General features: G+C 41.9%; 1 protein-coding gene across 2 annotated transcripts; it reads right to left on the minus strand.

The window, feature by feature from the left end:
* Nucleotides 1-12,870: 12,870 nt before the first annotated feature.
* ADCYAP1 (adenylate cyclase activating polypeptide 1) lies at nucleotides 12,871-23,488 on the minus strand. 2 transcript variants are annotated; one of them, XM_081953418.1, is made up of 5 exons: nucleotides 22,850-23,488; nucleotides 22,288-22,410; nucleotides 18,014-18,148; nucleotides 17,069-17,164; nucleotides 12,871-15,191 (listed from the first exon to the last, which is right to left on the minus strand). In XM_081953418.1, exons 2-5 carry the CDS (start codon nucleotides 22,401-22,403, stop codon nucleotides 15,008-15,010), a joined length of 531 nt encoding a protein of 176 aa, XP_081809544.1. In that variant the 5' UTR covers nucleotides 22,404-22,410; nucleotides 22,850-23,488; the 3' UTR covers nucleotides 12,871-15,007. The 2 variants fall into 2 exon arrangements, with proteins under 2 accessions (XP_081809544.1, XP_081809543.1); XM_081953417.1 differs by having other exon boundaries at nucleotides 18,014-18,151.
* Between the last annotated feature and the right edge of the window lie 910 nt (nucleotides 23,489-24,398).

Consider the following 24,398-nt stretch of genomic DNA (forward strand, 5'->3'; position numbering starts at 1 on the left):
AATTAAAAAGTTTTTGTACTCTGCAGACCTCCCTAAAACGGCCCATTTTTTGTGAAAATAAGCCAGTTTTTTGACAAAAAAAAAGGGCATGCATAGCCTTTAGGTGGCTTCCAGAGTGTTCTGGAACGGCCCATTTTTCGCTCATTTCTGCCCTCCCCAGCCCCCAGGAGTGCTCTGGAAGCCTCCTAAAGGCTCTGCACGGCCGTTTTGGTGAAGAGGGCGGGGCTTCATGAGGCAAAAAATGCCGTATTCAGTGTATAAGACGCACCCAGGTTTTCAGCCTCTTTTTTGAGGGAAAAAGGGTGTGTCTTATACTCTGAAAAATACGGTACTTCTTTCATTAGAAGATTATCGCAGCTGAAATCTTGTCAGTCTGAATGCACTTCTGCTCTCTTTCCCTTTAACCTCCCGAGAACTAGAGAGGGTCATGCCTGCAACACTTTCTCAAATAACATTTCTGCTTGGACTCAGATTTCTTTTATCTGACCTTTGTCTTGGTTGCAGCTCTCCGTCCTATACCTCATTACATTTACAAAAAAGAATTTAAAACACTGAAGAGCTGGCAGGATGTATTATACAAAAATCTGAAAATATACTGCCCTATGCACTTTATAGATCCAATTCAAAACATTTGCCTGTCAAATTACGAATCAAATCCAAGAATGGTAGCACGGGATATAATATATCACTGGAATTCATTTAAAAAAGTATATCCTTAATACACCTTTCAATTATCAAGATTCAAAATGCTTTTACACAAACTGCTGAAGCCAGCATGTTTCTTTGTCTAGCTCTTTCTTTTAGGAAATGTGGATGGGCTCTTAAACGCTGGTTATAAAGCTCAATAAATACTGTTAATGAGCCAGGGTCATGTGTCCCAGTTAAAACCCAAGAGGACAAGAAAAGTGGACATCACAGAATGAAACAATAGACTTTTTAATAGAATGGTGAAATATAGCTGTCACATATGCTATCAGCCCATCACTGAAGACCACAAGCCTGATTGTGCCTGTTCTCCTAAAGACCAACCAGCAAAATCAGTGGCAATGATTCGCCGTGATTCACTCCTTATGATAAGTGCATGGGACATCCAGATTATCTCATCTTCCAGTAGATTCTGATCCTTTCTTTTAAAAAAAACAACTCTTTTCTGTTTTAACAAAGATCATACATTTTGCTAGGATGACCTGTCTCAGAAATCCAATTCTCCAGAATTATCTATGTTCCAGACTGCTGCGTGCTTTGGTAGTCTCAGCTTACTCAACTGTCCTTCCCTGACTTCCTTCATCACGTGTTTTTGCATACATTTTATTTGTAAAACATTACACGATATTAGATTTTTTTATTTAAAAAACCCACCAGGTTTGCCATATTGGTATTATCTTTTCTCTATACATGCTTTCCACTACCTCAGGGGTCAGCAACCTGTGGCTCTGGAGCCACATGTGGCTCTTTCTGTCAGCGTTCCAAATATCATGTAGAATTAAATCAGAGTCCAAGGCAAAACTATCCTTAAAGTTCCAATTTAATAAGTCAGACATGTTGGCAACGAACTGTGGAATCCCAAATCTGAAAACTTCCTGGGATTCCACCCAGTTGAAAGTTCATGATCCTATCCCCACACCCATAAATCCATAACATGGTCCAATCTTCTTCGGCCCCACTGGTATCTCCACCCAGCTGGTTCCGGTCAGGTTCAGAGGTGCAGAGACAAAAGATGACCTTGGGCTTCTAGAAAAGAATGACAACAACACATTCCACAATTCTACTCCTTTCTATTCCCCCCTCCCAACTACTACACTAATGAAACAGCAGAGTGAAATAATAGAAAGTGTGGCAGGCCAAAGATCTTAAAAGGAACATAACTACAGGCCTGACACTTTCATCCCTCTGCTGTGGCTCCCTGTCACCAGTCAACTCCACAATTGATAGGGCTTTTTGGTTAGGACAGGTAGAGGAAAAAGGACACCACGCAAGGAGGAGACTCTATGGTGGAGAAACTGGTCTTCCTGTTGGCTCCAGAACTGAACGAGGGGCTTCCGGTTAGGACCTTTGTGGCTCTTTGAGTGTTTAAGGTTGCCGACCCCTGCACTAATGAACCAATTAATAATAAATATCACTGTATGCATATATGCCTGTGTGTGTGTGTGTGTGTGTGTGTGTGTGTTGTGACTGCAGGTACATCTGAATGCAGCCTGTCATGGTCTGTCCAAATTTGTGATTGGTATGCAGTAGCTACTTTCACACAAAAAGTTAATCTGCTATCAATTTACAATCTGCCTGCAATTTACAACTCTGGTACTTTTTGCTCATGTCTTCAGTAGAGCTTACCAACAGATAACAACACCGCTGTCTTCACCTGTTAACAGCTTAAGGTGGGGGGGGGGGGTGTTGAGATAAAACTATCAGTCCCCAGATATTATCAAAAATGTCTTTAAAATCTAAAATTATCATAGCAGAGAAGAACTGCAGTGTTATTTAGGAAACTGTAGAAAAAGAAACATTTTTGAATCTATAATTTTGAAATGGATCATTATGAAAATTAATTTCAGAGTAAAATATTCCATGGAAATCACGTTGTTGTTACACTACGAGATAGAACAATATTGCAAGATCCAATCTGGGGTGGATCTTGCAACATTATCCTGAGACACATACTTTTCAGAGGTGGTATTCAGAAGTTTCTGAGTCCCAGCTGATCGGGAGGAAATGGAGATTTTGCAGTAACTTTCCCTTGGAGTGGGAAGGGAATGGAGATTTTACAGTATCCTTCCCTGGAGTGGGGTGGGATGGAGATTTTACAGTATCCTTCCCCTGCGACGGCCACCAAACCTTGCCCACCAAACCATGCCATGCCCACCAAGCCACGCCCACAGAACCAGTAGTAAAAAAAAATGACTCCCACCACTGATACATTTGCCTTCGTTCATGAAGAATATTGGAAATTCAACCCTTGTTGTCTCACTCTGGAATATTTTAGTTGATGTCCTGTTTTAAAAACGTATCTTAAACACTAGTTATAGTAACAGAATGATGATAAAGTTAATACTGTCAGGCTGAAAGTAGGTGTAGAAACTTTGATACAAATATAGGTTGGTAAATTCCAAGTGTCAAAAGGAAATTGGCCGTTTTAAATTAGCACTTCCTTTCAAACCTAACTGTTTATACTTGTTCCATATCCATCATGTTCAATTTGCCTATGGCCACCTAAAATTAACATAATTAATAATAGAATCAAAATTCCATTTCCATGGCCTCAATTAAATTCACTCCCATAAATTAAATTGAAAGAAAACCTGTCTTCCTATCTCTCTGAGGAAAGAGATAGATTGTAGGCAAGCAAAATGTCAGGATCACAACCTGAAAAAAATGAATACAAAGACCTCCTTCTGGATTAACAAATCTTTTGAGGGATGATGTGTGCCTTGCCAAGGCCAGGCCTCCAATTGCTAAATTACCTCAAGGCAGCAACTCTGGTGTAAGTACTTTGGTGTCTGACAAGGAGCCAGTATAAATCAATCTTCACCTTATGGCACTTCTGAAAAAGTTAAGATTCAGATCAGGATTGTAGACAGAAGCTCTAGATCTTTTGCCTTTCAGACATTTAGCTAGCCATAAAATAATTCTTGGAACATATGTAAAAGGGAAGGAATTTATTCTCCACATATATGCCTCGAGCAAAACCCTTCGATCAGAATGTGACGCATTGTTAGTGATTTATACCTATTAAGAACAGCAGCAGAGGAGTGGTCCTCACATTTTCACAACCAAAGCTCCTGGCTTGCCAGATGGATTTCTGAACGCAGCTTTTTCTTCTGCCCCCTTTTCACTTTCTCTCTCCTTTTCTTCTTTCATCTTTATAGAAAATATAGTAATGAGACCATTATACTGCTTCTGAACCTAATCCAACTGCTTAACAGCCAATATGCTAAGAAAGGCATAAAGTAACCTGAAAATTCTTTTTTACTTGCACATAATTTTTTCTGCTTTGTCATCTAATAAATGTTTGCCTGTCTGTCTGTCTGTCTGTGAGACAAACAAACTCCTAACACCTACATGTTTCTATTTTGCATTAAATGTATGAAATATAAAAACTAAATTTTAAGAGGAAAATGCTATTTAAAAATAAGAATTAAAATTTGTTATTGAACCAAACTTTATTCTGCTACTAATTGATTCACTCTGCTGTTCTGGACTCTAATCATCCTTCCTCAAAACTTGTTAAAGAAGGATATCAAGGTGAATTAAATTCTGTCTCTTAGTTTAGATGTGGCCAACATATAAGTATTTTAACTTTTAAGAGCACCATTGGGAGAAATGGTTACAAAGAAAGAAATGAAAAGCAGCTATAAACCATTAGCTTGAATGATCATTTAAAAAGTGAGCACAATATTGCAGCCTGCAGCCACATTTCTCATTCTTGATCAGTCCACAACTGATTAAAGCTTTAACCCTTTGGAAGTCATTTCACTGCAGCCCAATCAGCTCAGTGGTCATTTTCACTACTTTTCATGCACTGGTTGACCAAAATATTAGCCTTCATACTTTGAGTATTCCTTTAAACACGGCATTAAGAATTATGCCTGTACACATAGCCATCTTTTATATAAGTGTTTATATGCCTTATGTAATATCAGTGCTGTTAATAGAGGTGTGAATGAAATATCATGAAACAAACTCTTTTATTCTCTTCTATGGCTCATATCACGGGAAAGGCTGTTTCTGAGACCAACTTGCAGTTTCATCCCTATGAAAATTGTCTGTAAGTTTTGATTTTATTTAAATGTGTGTGTTTGTGTCATCCAATATTATCACTGCTGAAAACAATTCCAAAGCAGATTGCATCAATTACATGTGTCCTAAGAACAGATAAAAGCAGCCGACCTACCCTACGCCAAGACCAAATTCTAAGAGTCATTGCTAGTATGGTCATGCCTTTTATCTTCTCGTTTGTTTGAGATAAAACACTCAAGAAACAGAAAGAACAAAAATAGAAATAAACTAATGCCAAGGTTTCGTGTTGCATAGGAATTGCTCCTTGGCAATGAATTGGGAACTGCAGGGCAGCTCTTACTTCTTTGCAATAAATAGTATTTATGGCAAGAGATACTGAGTAAAACATACCCAACTAATTTAAGTGATTAAGCACTACCATATGCCAGAGAGAGAGAGAAAGGAGGGAACCAGACAACCTTGCACAGAAAAATAATTTCTTCATTTCCAGACCAAAACAACTAGTGACATCCCCTTTTCAAGTAGGTGTCATCCAGATGTGTTCCAGCACATGGTCATTCTACATGGGAATGACAGGAGTTAAATTGGAGCCCAATATATCTAGAGGGTTCTGCATTGCTAAGAAATTGAATAGATACAGGAACTAATAGCAATGTTTATTTACTGAGTCACAAGAAACATTCCATGTTCAACAGACATGACTCCACAAACATATTCAAATTCTTCCTGACTTTTCTGAGGTACTTCTGGCTGAACCATCATTCACAGTTCCTATATTCAGAAGTCTTCTCTTAAGCAGAAAAGAACAAAAGGAAGAGAAACTCTATTGGTAGATAATGAGTAGGTTTCTTTTACACTGGTCAATAATTCCAAATATTTTAATGAGAGCAATAACACCATTATGTTCCACTCCACACAGTTCCTCTTGAAATATACTGTTATTTGGGGGGGGGGGGGTGGACAGACTTTAGAAGCATCAAGAAATAGGTATTTCTGTTCACGTTATGTAGACTTGAGTTGTTTCTAATAATCAAAAATCCCCTGAATTTCGTCTCCACGTGTCTCCTGCACTAGATAAAACTGGGGACCTTTGAATCCACTAAAAAGCAAATTAAATTTTATAAACCTATTTGCCCACATGGTTCTGCATTAGCAAAAAATGACAGTTCCAGACCTTACTACTGTATCAGCCATTTCTACCTAGAAATTTAGTTCCAAAGTTGCTTGAGGTACAACAAGCTTAATGTATTTAATTGTGAAAACTGTTTTTAAAAAATCATTTTGGAAAGGTTAAATTTGGAAACAGGAGATACAGATGCTTAACTTTCATTTCTAAACAACTCATCTCCCTGCTGGAATTTTAAATATTTTCTCCTAATACTCTGGAACAGCAAGTTAAATTAGACATCAGTGTTTGTCTTATGGTCATCACTAGGACTGTCTATAATTTGATGTCGCTAAATGGAACCAAACTTTTAGCAGCAAAGAGTACACAATCCATCAGTTTAATGATTATCTGAATACAAATAACTGCACAAATTATTTTTTCAGGACATGTAATCTGCTTCTAGAGGGACACGGTGGCTCAGTGGCTAAGACGCTGAACTTGTCAATCAGAAAGGACCGCAGTTCCTGTGCCGCATAACAGAGTGAGCTCCCGTTACTTGTCCCAGCTTCTGCCAATCTAGCAGTTCAAAAGCACGTAAAAAATGCAAGTAGAAAAATAGGAACCACCTTTGGTGGGAAGGCATTCCGTGCATCGTTGGCATTTAATCATGCCAGCCACATGACCACAGAGACGTCTTCAGACAGTGCTGGCTCTTCAGCTTTGAAACAGAGATGAGCACCGCCCCCTAGAGTCGGGAACGACTAGCACAAATGTGCGAGGGGAAACTTTACCGTTACCTTTTAAATCTGCTTCTAATTTGTGCATTCTGTTGGGTATAAAGTCACAATGTAAAATTCACCTAGCACATAATTTCATTAATGTTTAAAAAATCACCCATCCCCACTGCAAGTTTCTTAATGTTTGTCTATAATGCTGGCATAACTTTTCCATTTAATTTCATCATACTGATCCAAGATCAGTAGAAAGCTTTTATTGTCCCTGAAGCGAGTTCAATGATGCATGTCAGCCAACATTAATTAATGTTACCTGCCAAAGAAAACCCCCATGCAATCAGTCAGCTTCACTTGAGCAGAAATTGGCCACTGTTGTTCACTGGGCTTTAATTATGAATTTATTTTTTGTTTCTTAGATTTATATCTCGCTTTTTCTCTTTTTAACATAAGGCAGAAGCCATAGTGATGGCTCCTATTTTTTCACAAGTTGTGTTGACCCAAGGGGAAAATTACTGACCCAAAGTCAACCAGAGAACTTCCATGGCTGAGAATGGACTTGAACCTAGATCTCTCTAACCTAAGATTTTTAACCACTAGATCACACTGGCTCAATGCAACAAGGAGTAAACTTCTCTATACCTACAGTATCTATATGGTACATATGATGTCCAATGTATTTGAGGTGATTCTCCATGCGTGTCTGAGGTTAATATGTCAAGTTTCATGGTATGGCCCTGTACAAGATAGATTCTTCAACTTCCGTATATCCATAGTATGAAAGTCACAAGGACTTATATTGCCTTCTAGATCTATGTGAAATGATCCGCTCTAGAAATTCAGGAGTCTTCTACTGCAGACTTAGCACTGGCTTGAGGGCTTTAAGAAAGGGGAGAAATTCCACTGCGTAAGCAGAAGTCTATTTGTACAACTGGATTTCCTCCTTCCCAAATGAAAAAAAAAGGCTTGTAAGATGCCATACTTTAAATTGGGTTACATTTTTATAATTTCTCCCAATGTCTTAATTCTCAATTCTACTACAAATGTTATTTATCATTCTGAAAAGTATATTTAAGAATGTTAATTACTATGTTGTTGTCGTATTATTTTTTAAAGGTAATTTCATTTGTATTTACTACTTGTTAAGTACAATGTTGTAGAGCAGCAACAAAAATCATGAGGAATCTGATAGCATTTTTTTTTTCAGCAACACATTTTCATGAATGAAAGTTTATGTCCTTTAATAGAATTTGTTAATCAGAAAAGGTGCTATCTGACTTGGTTTTTTTATCTCCTTTGAAAAACCTTTCATCTTCCTCCCACATAAAAATAAAATGGTTATTTCACTCTAATCCTCCTGATATATATATATACAAAAATATATAAATCTGAAATGTTGGATTCCAGATGCTATCGGAACATAGCAACTGAAGAACTAAGATCAATGTGTCCATCAAACATCATATCGTTCTATGCAAAAAAAAAAAGAGCAGCTGACTTTTTATTTCGTACTGGATCTTAGTAACATGCCCTATACCCATATTGCCTTCTTATAAACATGTCATTCTTAAAATTATGTGTTACAAAAATAACCTAGCAAATTGGCAATATTCTCCAAACTAGAAAACTAGTTATGATAGCACATGTGAACTAAAGTTCTGTTCTTGATAGGACTTTTATAAGCAGCCCATTGCAATATGTGTATAATATTGTGTGGATATTTTTAGAAGAGGAAAAATAAAGGTAATTATTAATATCCTCAAGATACCAATGTTTGTCTTTTTCAACTGAAAGTAGAGTTTACAGGTATCGCAGAACTTTCTCCAGGATGTAAGTTGTTAATAATTTCAGACTGTAGGTATCCTCCCAGCTATAATTCCATAATGTTGCCTCAAAAATACCTCATTTTCCACACATTACACCCTATTCTTTCCACAATTAGAGATCAGTCCATCCAATCAAAATTATTTACATACTTGAAATTCATTGTTCATGGGTTAACTGCTTCTTAACTGTAGAGTAAGGAAGATGACCTTGATGGAAATATGCAGAACCTGTTGGCTGGGCAAAAATGACTGCTGCATTTTTTAAAGTCCAGAACATAGTCCAATAGAAGTGCTCAGACAGAAACAGATCTAATTCATTGAATTGTAAGGAGTAGTATGTGGTATACAGCACAGTCAGACTTGCAAGATTCTGTTCTTGTAGCCAACTTCAGTAAATGTAATTGTACCCTTCCCATGGAGTTGATGGTTATGGTCTGGTGTACCTTGGTGGGCTGACATTAACAACCCTCCTTGGCTCCTGTTTAGTAACAGGGATTGAATGGATTTAATTCCTCAAGTCAATAAATCTAAAATTGACATTCACTGGACTTTCTTCCAAGTATTCGGTATCATAGTGTCAAGCCACTATCTCTATGCATAGGTTTAACGATGAATTTGCCTATAACAGGATAAGGTTACTATTTCATTACCTATTTTTCCCTCCAAGCTTCTTAGTGTGCAGTTCTTGGGTGGCTTGATTACTTGTTGTCTTGAATATTTCATACAAGGGGAGTCTTCTTAGGAGAAGAATGGCACAGCTGTCTATTCGCTTTTTAATAAAAAATTTGAGGGACTTTAAGAGTCTAGTTCAATACAGCTCTTAATCTACTTTAGGAATAGCAATCATAGTCATAATGGGGAACTGGAATGTTTCCAATTATACCTGAAACACTTAAATTTCCCTTTAGAATACTCTGCTATGAATTCTTATGCTGTCAAATCAACAGGCAGCCACATTTTCCTAAGGAAACCCTTTAATTTTTTGCATACTGATGGCGCTGAAGAGTCAAACTGAAAATTTGAGATCCAGTGACAGACTATAAGGCTTTACAGTACAACCATTGTTTTGTGACTTCTTAAAATAATGTCTAAATGTTTTAAAGTATTTAAAACATGTTATCACAGTGTATCAGAGGCCAGAGAATCAAGTGTGTCCTTTTTATTATAAAAAGTATTGTGGTTCAGTGCTTTTTATTGAGCAAAGCTGGTTTGTTTGAAGCTTGTTTCCATTACAGCCATAATTGTGATTATTGTGAAGCAGGATTGTAAGGCTAAAGAAGTGCATACAGGTGAGGTCTGGCTAACCACCTCGGGGATATCTCTGAAATGCTCCCAGAAAGAAAACAGCAAGTTTTACTCTGGATGCAATCCACTGGTTTCCAATTGTTTTGCTCCAGGATAAGTATGAGCTCATTAGCATGTAATCCATAAAAAGGTCATGCTTAATTCCTGTAGAATCCTGTTCCTCAGTGCAGCAGTAAGATCATTTTAAATTCTGAATTTAACCATTTAACCAGGTGGCCATTCCCACTCTTCTCTTCTCTGCTGTTTGGGACAGTGATGTGCATGACTTCATTCAGAAAAGGGATAAACACCTCTGCTGCTGATTTAGCTCCTGCATTCAGCCCATGTTCTTATCTTGATAGCATCACTAATCTGGTTTATTCAGAATAAAATCCCCATGAAAGTTATTTTTGTTTTAGTGAACTTGCTTAGGATAAACTAATGCCCAAAACAGCTTTCCCAGACTTGGTAGACAGATCTTAACCGCAGTTTCCACAATTCCAAGCCAGATGATGCCTGTAAATGGTGAAAGCAATCATCCATCTTTTCTATCACTGTTCAAATATAAATTAATATTTTTTAAAATGCATGATAAAATAATGGATTGATCAATAACTATCACTATGTACTTAGATAAATTTAAATTAATTGTAGATTCTTTAAAAAGGTGGCTTTAAAAGCAGACAGCTGAACATCTATGTCTTTTTTTCAAGACAGCTGCAATTAAATCTTTGGGAATATTCTGATCTTTATTAGAAACCACATTTATGGGAAGGGTTTTTTAAAATGATTTTTCTGATACCTACATGTTTCAGTGGAACTAAAAGAGGGACAAGATAAGCAGGCTTTTTCTATAACTCCAAAGAAGGAGTTGACATGTAAACTTAAAAGCAAGACTTACTTAAATGGCTCTTTTGCACAGCCTCCCCAAACAGTAGACAAAATTGCGTTGTTTACAAAAATTTATTAATACAAACTTTACACACTTTAAAATAACAGTGCTCAAAGTCCCAGCGGAGACCATGAGTGCTTAAAATCATATTTTTTTAAATTCTTGCCGCAGTGCTTTTGTGATACTCAAGTTGCTACACAGAAAAAGGAGGAAAAATAGATATATAGATATAGATATAAATATTTCCAAAAGACTGACATCTAACCTCAGTGATCACTGGATTTCCAAAGGGTATCCACTGGATTTAAGGCTCTTGGCGATAGCTATTCTACAAACAGGCGATCACTGGCCGGAGAGAAAAACGTATCCCGGCGGACTGGCTGCAACTAACTAGCTTTCTGGCCGGCTGGGCGAAGCTCATCGCCACAAGCAAGCCAAAGGCAGAGGTCGTCCTCTCCGCACAGAGCACGTGACGCACGCGCGCAGACACACATACACACGCACGCGCACACACAAAACATTTACACAGAAACATACATTTAAAAAAAAAAACGACCGCCCGCGGGAGAAGTTCTGCCCGCTGTTTTCGTCAGAGAAGCGGCTCGCGAGAAATTTCAACCCAAAAGATTAAAAAGGAAAATGGGGTGGGAGAAAAAGAAAGAAAGAAAGGCAAGCGGATGTCTTGCAGCATTGTAGGGCCACTAAATAGCCATCTGTGATCTCGTGGCGATTTTAAAAGGCGAAGAAGGGAAGGCACGGAAAGTTTGCGTCCTACGGCACATGGCCTGAACGGGAAAGCGAAACTCAGAGGGAGGATGCGCTCAGCTCCATCCCCGCTCCGGGGCGAAGGCCCGCGGGCTGCAGATGGCCTCTTCGGAGCCCTGGGGAAAGCTGTCCTAGCTTCAGTAGTCCAGACCCCGGCTGGGCACAGGGCAATTCTCCGCTTTAAGGGAAAGAGCGGGGTTCGAAGCCAAGCCTAGACCGGGTGTAAAATCTGCCCTATTTTTCCAAGCCCCATGGCACTTGCTCCATTCCATTCCCAACGGGTGCCCCAAGAGGGTTAACCGCGTTGATGGGACAAGGGTCAGGGCGCTAAGCTCCCAAAACTCTCAGCCCATGCCCCCGGCCGACTGAGCCAGACAGCTGGCAATTCCTATGGAAAGGGTTATTGGGGTAAAATCAAGCGGAGCGGTCAGTTCAAGACTAAAGTTCCACTGGTCGTTTGAGATCACCCTTGGAAAGGGAATATTTAAAAAAAAACATACATGCACCTTAAGAGAATTTGTTGTGGTCGCTCGTTTATAACTAGAAGGAAAACAGGTGAAGCAGTTACACTCTAAAACAAGGAAGTGATCTCTTGGACTGGAGGAGCCTAAAAGTATGAAGCTGTCTGAAATCATTGTCACTTGCTGGGTAATATACAAATATTGAGGAAATTAGCTGTAAGTGGCTGGATATATAGCCAATCTTTATCAAATGTGCAGGGTGAGGAATGGAGCATACCTTGCCACTAGGTTCCCCCCTTACCACTCCTGTTTTGGAAATAAAATTCTCAAGGTTTCAACCCATTTTTCAGTTATTCAAAAAAGGGTGGGAATGAGGGCATGAAGTGTTTCATATCCAGAAGGTCATTTCTTTACATTCTAACCACCCTAAACCCCAATTCAATCAATCCAAAACAATCTCACAAAAAGTGGATGAACAATATATCTAGTTTAAGGGGGGGGGATATGTCTAAATAGGATTTTTTTTCTCATTGAAATGACTAGGGAATTCTGAGAAAGTACAATGGTTTTCCAGAGAGAAGGCTGTGTAAATCTATTATTTGAAACCACAAAAGGTCTTGTGACACCTTAAATACTAACAAATGTTGTCGTTGGTGTTGAAGGTGCCTCAACCTTTGTTTATGCTGAAGATTGTGCTGGTTTTAAAAAACCAAGTGTCCTTGATTCCAGTGGAAACCAAATAGTTGGTTTACTGCTCATTTTCCTAGTTATTTGGATGACTTCGGTTTATTCATATCTGAGAAGCATTGTGCTCAGGCCCACCATAGGCTAGATAGGTGAATGAACAGGAGTTTAGCTTGGTTCCAATATAGGTAGGGAAAGCAGTTTTAAGCTTTTTGATTGCAGCACTTTTATTGGATTAAATCCAAATTCTGCCAACTGAATCAGGAGATACATTTAGCTGTTCATTCGCCGGAGGAGGGGAGAAAATAAGTACCTTCCTAGTTCATTTCTAAATCATTCCACTCCACCCCCACCCCTCGCCCACCTCCCCATCATATCTCCAAATCCCCCTCCATACAGAAAGTTTATAAATATAAGAAACTGAAGCGCAGATGGACACTACACATTCTAGTATGACAAAAGTTGATTGTATGAAATAAATTTTACTAAGCGGTTAAAGCCATGATGTAGAAAAATACATTTTAAACCTCCAAACTCAATAAATCAACAAGGAACCAAAAAGAATTAAAATATATATTTTTAAAAGAACCTTTTCTGTAATAGTGCGTTAAGTATTTAGTAGTAGATATAGAGATATATAGTCGCTACAACAAGGGGGAGGGGGCCTGAAACGGTCTTACAATCAGAGCTCGCGTCATAACAAAACTCAAAAAATGCCTGAGGCGTTCACAATATAATTTGTTCGTTGTTGTTTTCAAGCCAAAACAAACTGAAATGACCCGAATGGAAAACACAACATTGCGAGAGAGGCCATGAGGGAAGGGATGCGTAAAATCTACGGGCAACACCGAAGGCGGAAAACGTGGCTCCCCCTGGCCAGGCCCTGAGGGGCGATTCCAAAGAGAAAAGGCCGGCCATTAGAGCAAGATGCGAGGGCGCCTGGGCAGCACTGGAGAGGTGCACGGGATCCTTTGTAGCGCGGGGGGGGCCCTAAATCTCTGGGGAGAGCTGGAAGATAACACGGTGCGAATTTTGGGATGTCCCCTCGGATTATTTCGTGCCTTGCTAGAAAACGAGTCCAGCAAGGCGAAGAGTCCCGTCTGGATTCCATCTCCCTGATGAACTGGTTTTCTAGCGGTAGAGCATTTCTTTCTGCCCCTCCCAAGTGGTGCCGTCCGCTTCATTGCGCGGAAGCGAGAGAACCAATTTATTGGACTTGGAGCCTGGATTGCGTCAGTCCAAAACTCAGAAGGACTGAGGAAGAGACGTTTCTCCTGTTCTTTAAGGGAAGCTTTCTAACTCCTGGTAGTTATTTCTAGAAAAGGAAAGTACGAATAGATGCTTGTGCGCAAACGCACTTAGAAACCAACCTACTCTTACAGTTTGGAGGAAGGGCTTCCCCCACGGTATCTTTCCCTGAAAAATGCAGGTGGGTACATTTTCTCTTACTCACTGAACAGCTGCAGTGCTGTACAGTACTAAGCCCTAAATCTTTAAGCGGACTGAAATGGGCTAGTTCTCCCATAGTTTCTAAGTGGCAGGAAGATCTGCTGAGTGGGAGGAGGAGCGTCCCCCCCCCCCCAAAAAAAAGGACTAGAAGGCAGCAGGCTGATTTATGCTGCATATTGTGCAGTCCCGAGTAAACTCTTCATGGGTGGGGTGGGGTGGGGTGGGTGGGCAGACTGATTCTTAGGAAGTAAGGCAATGCCTTCTCTAGCCCGAGATGGGGAGGGGAGTAATGGCCAAGAGCTTTTCGGGAAAGATTCCCAGGGACCAAAGATGCTCTCTACTCAAGAGAGCATCTAAACCCCTAGGAAAAGAATATTTTTTGTGAATGTACAATAGCAAGTGGAGAGCAGTTATTCTTTCAACCCTGTCCTAAATAAAAAATACTCTCCTTTATTTTCCATTACAAAAATAGGAATCATATTCAAAGCAATGATTGTCTCCCTCTTACTCTCTATCTCTTCTATTTTATAAAAAAACATAAGCTTAGAGGAATGCCCTCGGGGGTTTTTTGTGTGGGTTTTTTTTTTTTTTTTTTTTTGTGCAAAGCTAACCACTAAAGGACTATTTGTCAGGTCTGTTCACTGCCCCAGAGTTTTACCCAAATCACTACCTTTCAAACAGTAAGGTAGCTGTCTGGGGATGATAGGAGTTGTAATCAAGCTCATTTGAAGGGAATCTGGTTGGGGAAAGCTCTATCACTATGCATCCTTATCCAATATTTATTATTTTATATCTATTTATTTAAAGGGTTGGTCCACAAAGTAGATCTGTGCGTTTCTCTAGTGCTTACTCTTAATTTAATTTTTTTTGTACAAAAGAAAAACAGTATTATTATCAAAATAGTCATTTAATGGCTTTACTTCATACATAATAACATGTTTAGATAACACAGGAGAGTGGTGATTGATCAGTCAGTTTGGAAATGACTTTGGGGGTGGGGTGGTCCTCTCTCAGATTTTTTTTTCCCCCCCGGGGGACTCTTGTGTACACAGGAGTGGTTGGGAGCTCATCCGCTACAAATAAGCTACTCGCCGTCCTTTGTTTTTAACTCTTTGTTTATACCTTTTACCCAGGACTGCTGCCAAGTATTTCTTGACAGCCATTTGTTTTCGGTAGCGGCTGTAACTGTCTGTGAATATGCCATCCGAGTGCCTTTTGGAAAGGGGTTCTGAGTCGTCCTCCAGGCTGCTATCCCCACTGAAAGGCAAAGAAAGAAAAGCAATTCATGGTTGGTACAACATTGGGATCAACAGACAGCACCAATAGAAGCAGAAGCAAAATCTCTAGGGAGGGCAAGGAAGAAGAAGAAAACATGTACAGAATAGAAACATCTGACAGTCAATGACAGTCAATGAAACTGGCAGTGACTAAGATCCCAATAGCTATGTTCTGGAGAAGCATTTTTCACACCTGTGTGGATTCCTTAAGCATTTTCTTGAACTCTGTTTCTTTTATTAGCAAGATCCTTTTAACTTTTGGTAAGCCTGCTTACTTTGCATTTTAGGTTGCAATGCGAATGAGAGCCAGCACTTCCTCTCTTTTCTTCCAGGCAAATTTCCAAACCTCCTACCAGAAGCTTTGCCTGTCTTGATTGCTCCCATTCCCTTTTTTTAATAAAAATTTGGGCTGGGTGGGAATTGGAGTGTTGTTTTTGTTTTTCTTTATGTGGCTGGTTGGTGAACAGCTAAAGCAACATGTAGTAGACTATGGGGTAGAAGCAAAAGGAATCAGTGGTAGGTTCTTTCTTGAGGAGGAGACAAAGGATTTCTCTAAACATGCAGCGGAAGTTGAAGACTGATCACAATGCAAGCAGACAGTCGGGAGACCAGCTCATCAAGTTCTGCATTATTCATGAAAAAATTGTGTAATTCATTCCCCCCTTCATTAAAATGTTGCCTTCTGCTGATAGATACAGTGACACATATGATGAGCATGCTGGGCTTATATCGGCCTGGGAGATTTGATTTCAGACCACTATGACTGGGAGGTTCTATTCCCAAGTCCTTCTCTTGCCCTATTCATTTAATTTTCACGCCACAAAATTCTTGATAACTCTATACCTGGATCAATGGAAATGTGATCTTTTCTCCCTCTGAGAAATAGACCTTTAGCACTGATTCATCACAGAGCAGGTTGGGCAGCAGGTGCAGTATCCATAAAGGACTGAAGTGTACAGTAACTGAGGCTGTTTTTTTATCAGCTGAGCTTTTCATGCAGTCAGTCTGGTGGGGTGATGCCAATGGTATCATATTAAACAGCATTGTTGAATAATAGTGGCACAATTCAGAGTTGCAAATCAGAGACCTTAGTCTAACTGATTTTAATGACCCCTCCAGAATATACAAACAATAGACTAAGGATATTCAGATTGGTATCTCAAGGGTAACAATAAAAGGTTATGGCATCTGTAGGGAGGGGAGGGGGTTAAATATTGTTCTGAATTTTGCATCCAGACTTGTAGAGGAGAAAAAGAGCAAGGAGATTATTGGCCAAGGAAGCAATATTATACGAAGGACCTGACTTTTGCATCCAAATCAATACTCCTGTCAAATTTGTCCAGAACGAAATTCCACTGAGACCAAATGGGGGAAATAAATTTCCATAAAAATACATTTTGGATTACAAGCCTACAACCCAAATCTTGTACATTGCACAATAACATCCAGGATGAACCAAGCTATTGGAACACAGGCCAACTAGGAGGCTAGCAACTCAAATCAAAAATCCATTTGTCTGAAGAAATGTGTGTAGTGCATGGATTAAGTACTCTGATGCAAAAGGCATTTTTCATTTCTTCCATTGAAGACAGGACTGCAAGAGATTCAAGCACATGCCCAGTGTGGGAATGGAATGGAAAGAAAGTCCATTTTGCTTAAAGCATATATCGTTAGGAGGAGGAGAGAGGGAGAGATACATCGCTGAGCATCTAATAATAGGTTAATGGTGTTTAATACATTTAGCAGCTCTGAGGGTGGGGCTGTCATTAAGCTTTGTTTCTTTAAAAGCTGATCGTTTTGCCTTCTTAACACAAGCACAAACAAACAAGAATCTGCAAACAAGAGGTAACATCTTACCCCACCCGCTTGGCCATCAGAGAATGCAGATATTTCCTTGCAGACAACTGGCCCAGCACTTTCCTGTAAGCTTTGTTAAGTAGTTCATCTGCACGCCTAAAAGGGAGAAGTGGAAAGAGCGCCGATTAATAAGAACAAGAGGTGCTGATTACCCAATTCCCATAGACACTATGGACATCCTCTCCCCCTCCCCTCCCCCTGCAAGCCGATAAACCACCGAAGAGCAGGGAAAGACTCCTGGGAGGGCGCCGGTATCAATCTGGCCCCTACTCCTTGGTATTCCCCAGGGAGACCGGGCCGCGCCTATCTTGGCAGCGGCGTCTGACAGTCAAGACCAGCTGTCTCTCTCTCTCTTTCTCTCTCTCTCCCTCCCTCCCTCCGCCCCCTCTCTCTTTCCGGTCGAAGTAAGCTGATGGCTACCCACTCCCGATTCTCGCTTTCCAGCGTGGAGGAGAAGCGGTAAGTCTGATTTCATCTGCCTTGCTGTATTTGCCACCCCTTCCTTCCCTGGCTTGTTCTCCCGGGCTGCCTCCGGGCTCTTCCAGAGGGACGCCAGTTGATTCTGCTTGCGCTCGCTCTCTCTCTCTCTCTCTCTCTCTCTCTCTCTCTCTCTCTCTCTCTCTCTCTCTCTCTCTCTCTCTCTCTCTCTCTCTCTCTCTCTCTCTCTCTCTCTCTCTCTCTCTCTCTCTCTCTCTCTCTCTCTCTCTCTCTCTCTCTCTCTCTCTCCTCTCTCCCTCCCTCCCTCCCTCCCTCCCTCCCTCCCTCCCTCCCTCCCTCCCCCTCTCTCTTTTTCCCCGCCTTCAAGACAAAGCTGGGAAGCGCAAGGGAAATCCGCCCGCCACACCCACCGATGTGGGCTGAGATGTGAGTGCCCCCACCAGCCCTGGACCACCGCTCCCCGGGCGCATCATTAAAATTCTCATATTAATGCAAACACGAAATCACCTTTTGTCCGGCGGGTAATACAAAGTGTACATGTCGTCCAGCATGGAGGAAGGGTCGGCTATACTGAGGGGTTCGCTGTCAAAGGCATAGTCCGAAAGAGTGTTGCCCTCTTCGTCGTACATTTCATCTTCCAGCCTACTGAAGGAGAACAGACGCACAAGCGCCGCCTTAATGTGGGAGTGGGGGAGAGATGCAGCGGAGGGGCAATTTGGGAAGGGGACGGATAAGAGTCGGTAAGCAGAGGAGTGGGCCCACCCGCCACCTCCGACTGGTTAAAGAGGGGGGTGGGTATTCCCGGGAAAGAGAGAAGAGCACCGCCATCCTGTTAAAGCCCCGCTGCTCAACCCGACAACCTCCAAAGGAGAGCAAAGACAGTTTCCTGTACAAGCTGGGAATTTGGAACCGGTTGCCCAGCTAACTCTGGGACGTTTGCCCATCTTTTGGGAAGAAGGGCCGGGACAGAAAGATAAAAACTCAGTCTAAACCCTGAGCAAGCGCCTCCCGCTAGCCTAGCGCCTTGTGTCGCCCTTCTCTTTTCAGTCTGCCAAAAGACCCCCTTCTGCAAAGGGACAAAGGCGGATCTGAGAGACCAACGCACTTTTGGGGTAGGGATTGGGTTTTTTTTTATCAAGTCTAAAGACTCTCAGTTCCTTTCCCGACCCAGGTGCCAACTGATTTCATTTAACCTGCGGGTGTATTTCTTAGTCCTCCACCACCACCCCGACCCCCAGGACAATGGAAACCCAAAAAGGAAGAAATGGGGCCTCGGGCACCAACCCTGGAACTGGAAGGGCAACGGAGACAGGGGTTTCTATCGGGTTGGCTTGGAACACCCAAGCTTGCCACGGAACAAAGAAATGCAGACAGCGTGGCTACTCCCGGCGGACTTGCACTTTCTGGGGTTGTTCCCTTTCGCCCACCAACCTCCCGAGGCAACGAAACTCTGTCGGGCGCCTCTGCGCGTTTCTGGGCGATGCGGAGTTGACAGACGCAGGATCCCAACACTGAAATCATTGCCTGGGGGACGCTACCTGAGTGCGTCCATCACACACACACACAGGACCCTTTCCTTCCTCCTCACTTCGCCTCCTTGCAGCCTTCATTTCTTCTCCCTACACACACACACACACACACACACACACACACACACACACACACACACACACACCACGCCTCCTGTTCCCCCCCCCCCCGCCGTTTCCCTGCTTTTAGGTCATTGTGCATCTCCGCCAGTTATTTTCGTCGGCGGAGCTCTGGCAGGAGCGATCAATAATAGATGCCCCTCAAGTGTTTCGCGGCCGCTAATTCGGGCGTTTTGGAAGGCTGCAGGCGCCCTCTGAGCCGAGAAGGGCAGGAATGTCCCTCTCCCGGTTCTGGGCCGCTGCTTTCCAACGCCCACGCCCACCCACTCCATCCCATACAGGTGGGATTCGGGGAGAGGGAAAAGGACAAGCCGGGATAACCGTCCCGAGAACCCGAGGGTGGGTGTGGACAAAGCTGGTTCGTTTCAGGACAATCTCGGAGTCTGCGCATCAGCGCAATTTGCGCTGTTTGGCTGCTTTTTCTGCTATTGCCAAGAGTGCGCCGCAGTCCCCCCTTTCCCGTGGGAGGGAAAGCCTGTTTTTGTGCCCAGGATTGGTGGAGGGGATAAAAAAACCCAACCTCTCACACTCCCTTCTCTCCCGCGCAGAGGCGCCTCCCAATTCGTCTGGACTAGAATCCAGCAATGCCTTGAACTTCTTAAAGCTTCCCTAAAGGACTTCGCAGTTTTCAGTGTGGGGAGGAAGTCGGGTGTGGGTCTTTTTCCTCTCCAGAAGCAACGCTTAGAACGGCTTTCCTCGACAAAAGATGATTTCCCTCAAGTAGCTTTGGGAGATTTTCCGAAATGTTCCAACTAGGTCCGCATTCTGCCCCTTGCCGAGCCTTAATTTGATTCATTTGGGCATTAAATTGGCAATAATCTAGACTGCCCCTGAATATTCAGCCAAAGAGCGCATTTCTTTTTATTTTGTGCAAGAAATCTGTATAAATCTTATCAGCTCTCCTCTGGTCTCTGCTTTATTTTTTCCGTCACATACTCTATCTTGGTTCTCTCCTCTCCCTGGAAGTTACCAATTTTTTTTATATTAAGAAGTGCAAGGGGGAATACTGCAACAGCCATCCTTAATTGACCCCCCACTGTGGATTGTGAAATAAATCTTATGGCACATGACATTAACTAGATTCCCACACTAAATCCTTCTTTGCATCTTTAGAACCTGTCTGGCAAACCAGCCAGAGTTTGAATTTAATAGTATTAAATCTTCAAAGTAATGTGGTTTTTCTTATTCAATAGACAGTTGTAAATTTATTTTAAAGAACTGGTTGGTTTGGAATTTATTGCTAAACAAATACATTTAAATTTTGGGCAGAAATTGTGGGAAGAAAGCGACTTCAATGAGATAGTTAAACACACATCCTAGAAGATATTATTATAGAAGAATCATGTCCTTCCAGAAACAAATTACATGAAAAATAAATAAATGATTGACGTGTGGGGGCAAGGAGGAGTCTAACAATCTTCCTACATTTCCTTACAATGACAGGAAATGAGGTAAGAAACCAACTGAACTGAACTGAAAATCCTTGGGGATCAGACAACTCCATTGTGAGAACCTGTGTTAGCCAATCGTTCAAATCTTACAAGAAAGTCAGCAGACATAAATCATTAGCCAACCAATGCTGACGTTTGAAAAAGATTTGGCCCACGCCAAGTACTGCTTGACTTCAGTCTGGACTACACTTCAATTAATCTAAATTTCAGAGAATTAAAAACTGCTATAAAATTAAGACACCAATGAATCTATCTCAGCTTCTGTGGTTTTATTACTAGTTACAGAAATGTTTTGCCACTGCTTTCTTCCAAGGCAGGTTTCCAGTTCCCCATGCTAACCTACATCCCTGGGGATGACTGTGATCAATCCTCATTCAAATTAGCCAATTTACAGGCATCTACTGAAACAAGCATTGAGCATTGATCAGGTAAATCAGATGATTTGGCAATTCTCTGAAAACTATCATGTACAAAAGGAATCATTTCCTTGTGTATTAGATACCTTAATTCAAACCTTAATTCATAGTACCAGCCATGTAATAGGTGCAGTGTTTTAACTACCTTCCTCTAGTAACTTCTAGATAATAGGCTATGGGCAACAAATTCCAGATCAGAAATAAATAGAGTTCTAGTGTATAATAATAACAATCATATCCTTGAATCTACATAGATATTTACATAGTTTCGCTGTAAGGCTACTAGGTAACACACTGATCTAAGAGTAATATTTATTAAATATTTTAGGCTAACTTTTGGAAAATTATGTACATACCCATATTTAGAAATAAATTCCATTGGTATAACTGGCACTTACTTCTGAGTAAGCATGGCCATCATTAATGCCTAGAATTAATAAGAATTTCTACATTGTTTTCTTCATGCTGGAGATAAGCTCAAAGATAGTAGATAACACTTACAAAGCGATTTATCCATTGTGATCCTTACACATACACCTCTAGAGTATTATTCTGGGATTATTTAGGAGTCTAACCTGAAAAGGGAAAGCCACTGACTTTGTGTTTTAGTCAGGGATTCCCAAGAGACTGTGATGGAAAAGCCTAGTCCGACGGAACTCCTCCCACCCACCCCCTTCCCCAAATCAAAATTATTGCTCTGGAGGAAGACCAGGGGAAGAATTAATCTTGCCAATTTGAGGCTAGATGGAAGAGATGGAAGCTTCCACTGAGCAATTAATTAAGCAAAACGCGCGCGCGCGCGCACATACATGCATATGCACTCAAGCACGCACGCGCGTTTTCTTCTTCCCTCTCTCAGACACGCATATGTACACACCCCAGTCAAAATACTGTAACCTCGCACGTTTTCCTGACCGTTCCATTCTCCCACGCTCCTAAAGAATCGCGGCCTCTCTTGAATCTAAGAGTCCCAGTGGACTTCTACCCCAGGCGGGACATACATACAAGTGGAAGAACCAGGCGAGGGCCCCCTCTGCGATCTCAATTCTTCCAGCCTGTCTTGGCAGAAGTTGCCTTCCCCCTTTGCCAGATGTGGCGAAGTCGCCTTGGACGAGGGACTAAAGGCTTCGCGAGCCTTAACCTGGACAGCTCCGAGTGAGACGGCCGAATGGCAAAGGAGCAGACGAGCCAGGAGCGCCGGGCGGCGACGGCAGCCAAGGCTGGACTCTGGCTAGGGGGCGGGGAAGGCAGACTAGGGCACTTACCTCAGCGCGGGGTACTGAAGTCCAGCAGCAGCAGCGGCGGCAGCAGGTGAGCAGTAGACGCTGCAGTGCATAATCAGCCCATAAAGCAGCAGGGCGAGAAACGCTTTGCTGCACATCGCCACTCTGGGAGGGAGGGAAGGAAGGAAGGAAAGGAAGGAAGGAAGGAAGGAAGGAAGGAAGGAAGGAAGGAAGGAAAGAAAGAAAGAAAGAAAGAAAGAAAGAAAGAAAGAAAGAAAGAAAGAAAGAAAGAAAGAAAGAAAGAAAGAAAGAGAGCGACTGTCACTGTTGGGTTCTTCTGGGGGCCCTGGTCCCCGCTAAGAAAGAGGCTCCTTAAGCTTGGCCCACCAGGCGCAGAGAAAGCTGCCTTTGGGATTGCGCCTTTTCCCTCCCCCTTTCCCTCCTCCATTCCTTCCCCTCCCTCCCTGATTTACGAGCCATTCATCCCGCTTAGCTGTCCCCAAGCTGGCGCCCTCCAGAGCTGTTGCACTACAACTCCCTTTACTCTTCGGCTGGCAGGATGCGAAAATCATCGCCCAGCGCACTTGAATCTAGTGTAACTTACCATTCAACTCGAGAGAGTGAGGAGCGAGACTGAGTCTGGATTCCCAGAGGCTTCCTTCCAAGTTTCGGCGGCTACAGTTAATCCTCTTGAAGCATCGCTGCCTCTCTACTACTCTGCCTTCCGTTCTCTGATGGGCAAAAAGGAAACCGCAGAAAGGGAGGGGGCGTGTGGGATAGACAGCAGAGCGACTGGTTGTCTGCCTAACTTAAAGGGGGGGGGAGAGGAAATCCGCTCAAATTACAAAAAGGAAAAAAAAGTTTGCAGAAAGTAGAGCCTGCCAGGGAGTGTAGAGACACCGAGAGCAAGGGAAATAGAAGAAGAGCGGGCTCTTTAGGTGGGAAGAGCCCCAGCCGATCAGAGCAGCAGCAGGTGAGAGCTAGCTGTGTTCTTCCGAGGTTTCAGACTTTCTATCTTCACCGAGCTGCTTCTGACGTCCGTTGGTATTTTCACCGCTCTCCTTTTCTGTGTCTTCCAAGTTGAGGAGCCTAACGCTGTTTGCCGCTGACATCCATCCGCCTTCTCAGCTGTCAGATCTTTTGCACACTTGGCTTTCTGATCAACAGCTCTCGGTTGCACACAGGAACCTCTCTCTCTCTTTCTCTCTCTCTCTCTCTTGTTGTCTTGCCGAGTGTCTAGCTTATTTTCCTTCGCTGTTGATGTGGCATTCGGATTTTTATTTGCCGATGACTTTTCATTTTTGTTGTTGCAGTCACGTAATAATCGGTATCAGAAAAGACGTCACCACTCCAATTCCTCAAGGGACATAACGACTCTATGTCCAAGATGATGCGAACAGGAGTCATAAGCTTCTCATAAGCACTTGCTTTAAGTTGCACTTCCTCCCTCCCCCCCCCCCGCGACCCCTTCCGTAGCCTTTTCAAACTAAAGTTTCAGTGAAATGCCTTTCTCAAATTTCACTTTATTTCTCGAATTTCATTACAATGAATTATACATTTATTTATTTATTAAATTTATTTTAGACTGTTTTTACTGCCTGTAAGCAGCCTAGAGTAGCTTAGAGCGAGAGGGCAGCCATATAGATTTTCTTAATAGAATAAATAAATAAATTTAAAGAAACTCCCTTGCTCCCAAACTTCTTATTGAAAGCAGGATGGGTGAAGATATAAAGGAAATTAATTTCAAATAAAATTAAAATAAATCATATCTTCCCAACTAAGTAACTTTTTCTTTTTCTTTTTAAACTGTAAACCTGCCACAATTCTTAAATACTGTATTCTTGACTACAAAATCAAAACATTTTGGAAACCGTTTGCTGGTTCAGTTAAATACTGTAATGAGGATTATTGCTCTTGTTCTTACTATAATCAGTATTATAATTATAATTATTATTATTGCAGGAAACTGTTTGAATCTGTAGATTCTTAGGATATTTCTAATTAGGAATGGCAATGGACAGTTTCTAGCCAGAGGGTGTATTTATTAACACGCTAGGTAGGAGAACAATTTCTTTCCTGGTGGAACTGTCCAAGCACAGTGGTGCTGAACTGGCTTTGGCAAACAAACAAGTACCTCGGGCAAAGAATGCCTT

Source organism: Natrix helvetica (genome assembly GCF_964273705.1).
Source record: "Natrix helvetica genome assembly, chromosome: 4".
In the NCBI taxonomy this organism is placed as follows: Eukaryota; Metazoa; Chordata; class Lepidosauria; order Squamata; family Natricidae; genus Natrix; species Natrix helvetica.

What these genes read in the sequence shown, in the direction of transcription:
- ADCYAP1 (XM_081953417.1), bottom strand. Translation starts at nt 22,403, where the DNA reads ATGTGCAGCAAAGCGTTTCTCGCCCTGCTGCTTTATGGGCTGATTATG. An exon ending in TATTACCCGCCGGACAAAAG is followed by an intron (nt 17,165 to 18,013) that starts GTGATTTCGTGT and finishes TCTCCCTTTTAG; the next exon opens with GCGTGCAGATGAACTACTTA. An exon ending in CTGATGGCCAAGCGGGTGGG is followed by an intron (nt 15,192 to 17,068) that starts GTAAGATGTTAC and finishes TTTGCCTTTCAG; the next exon opens with TGGGGATAGCAGCCTGGAGG.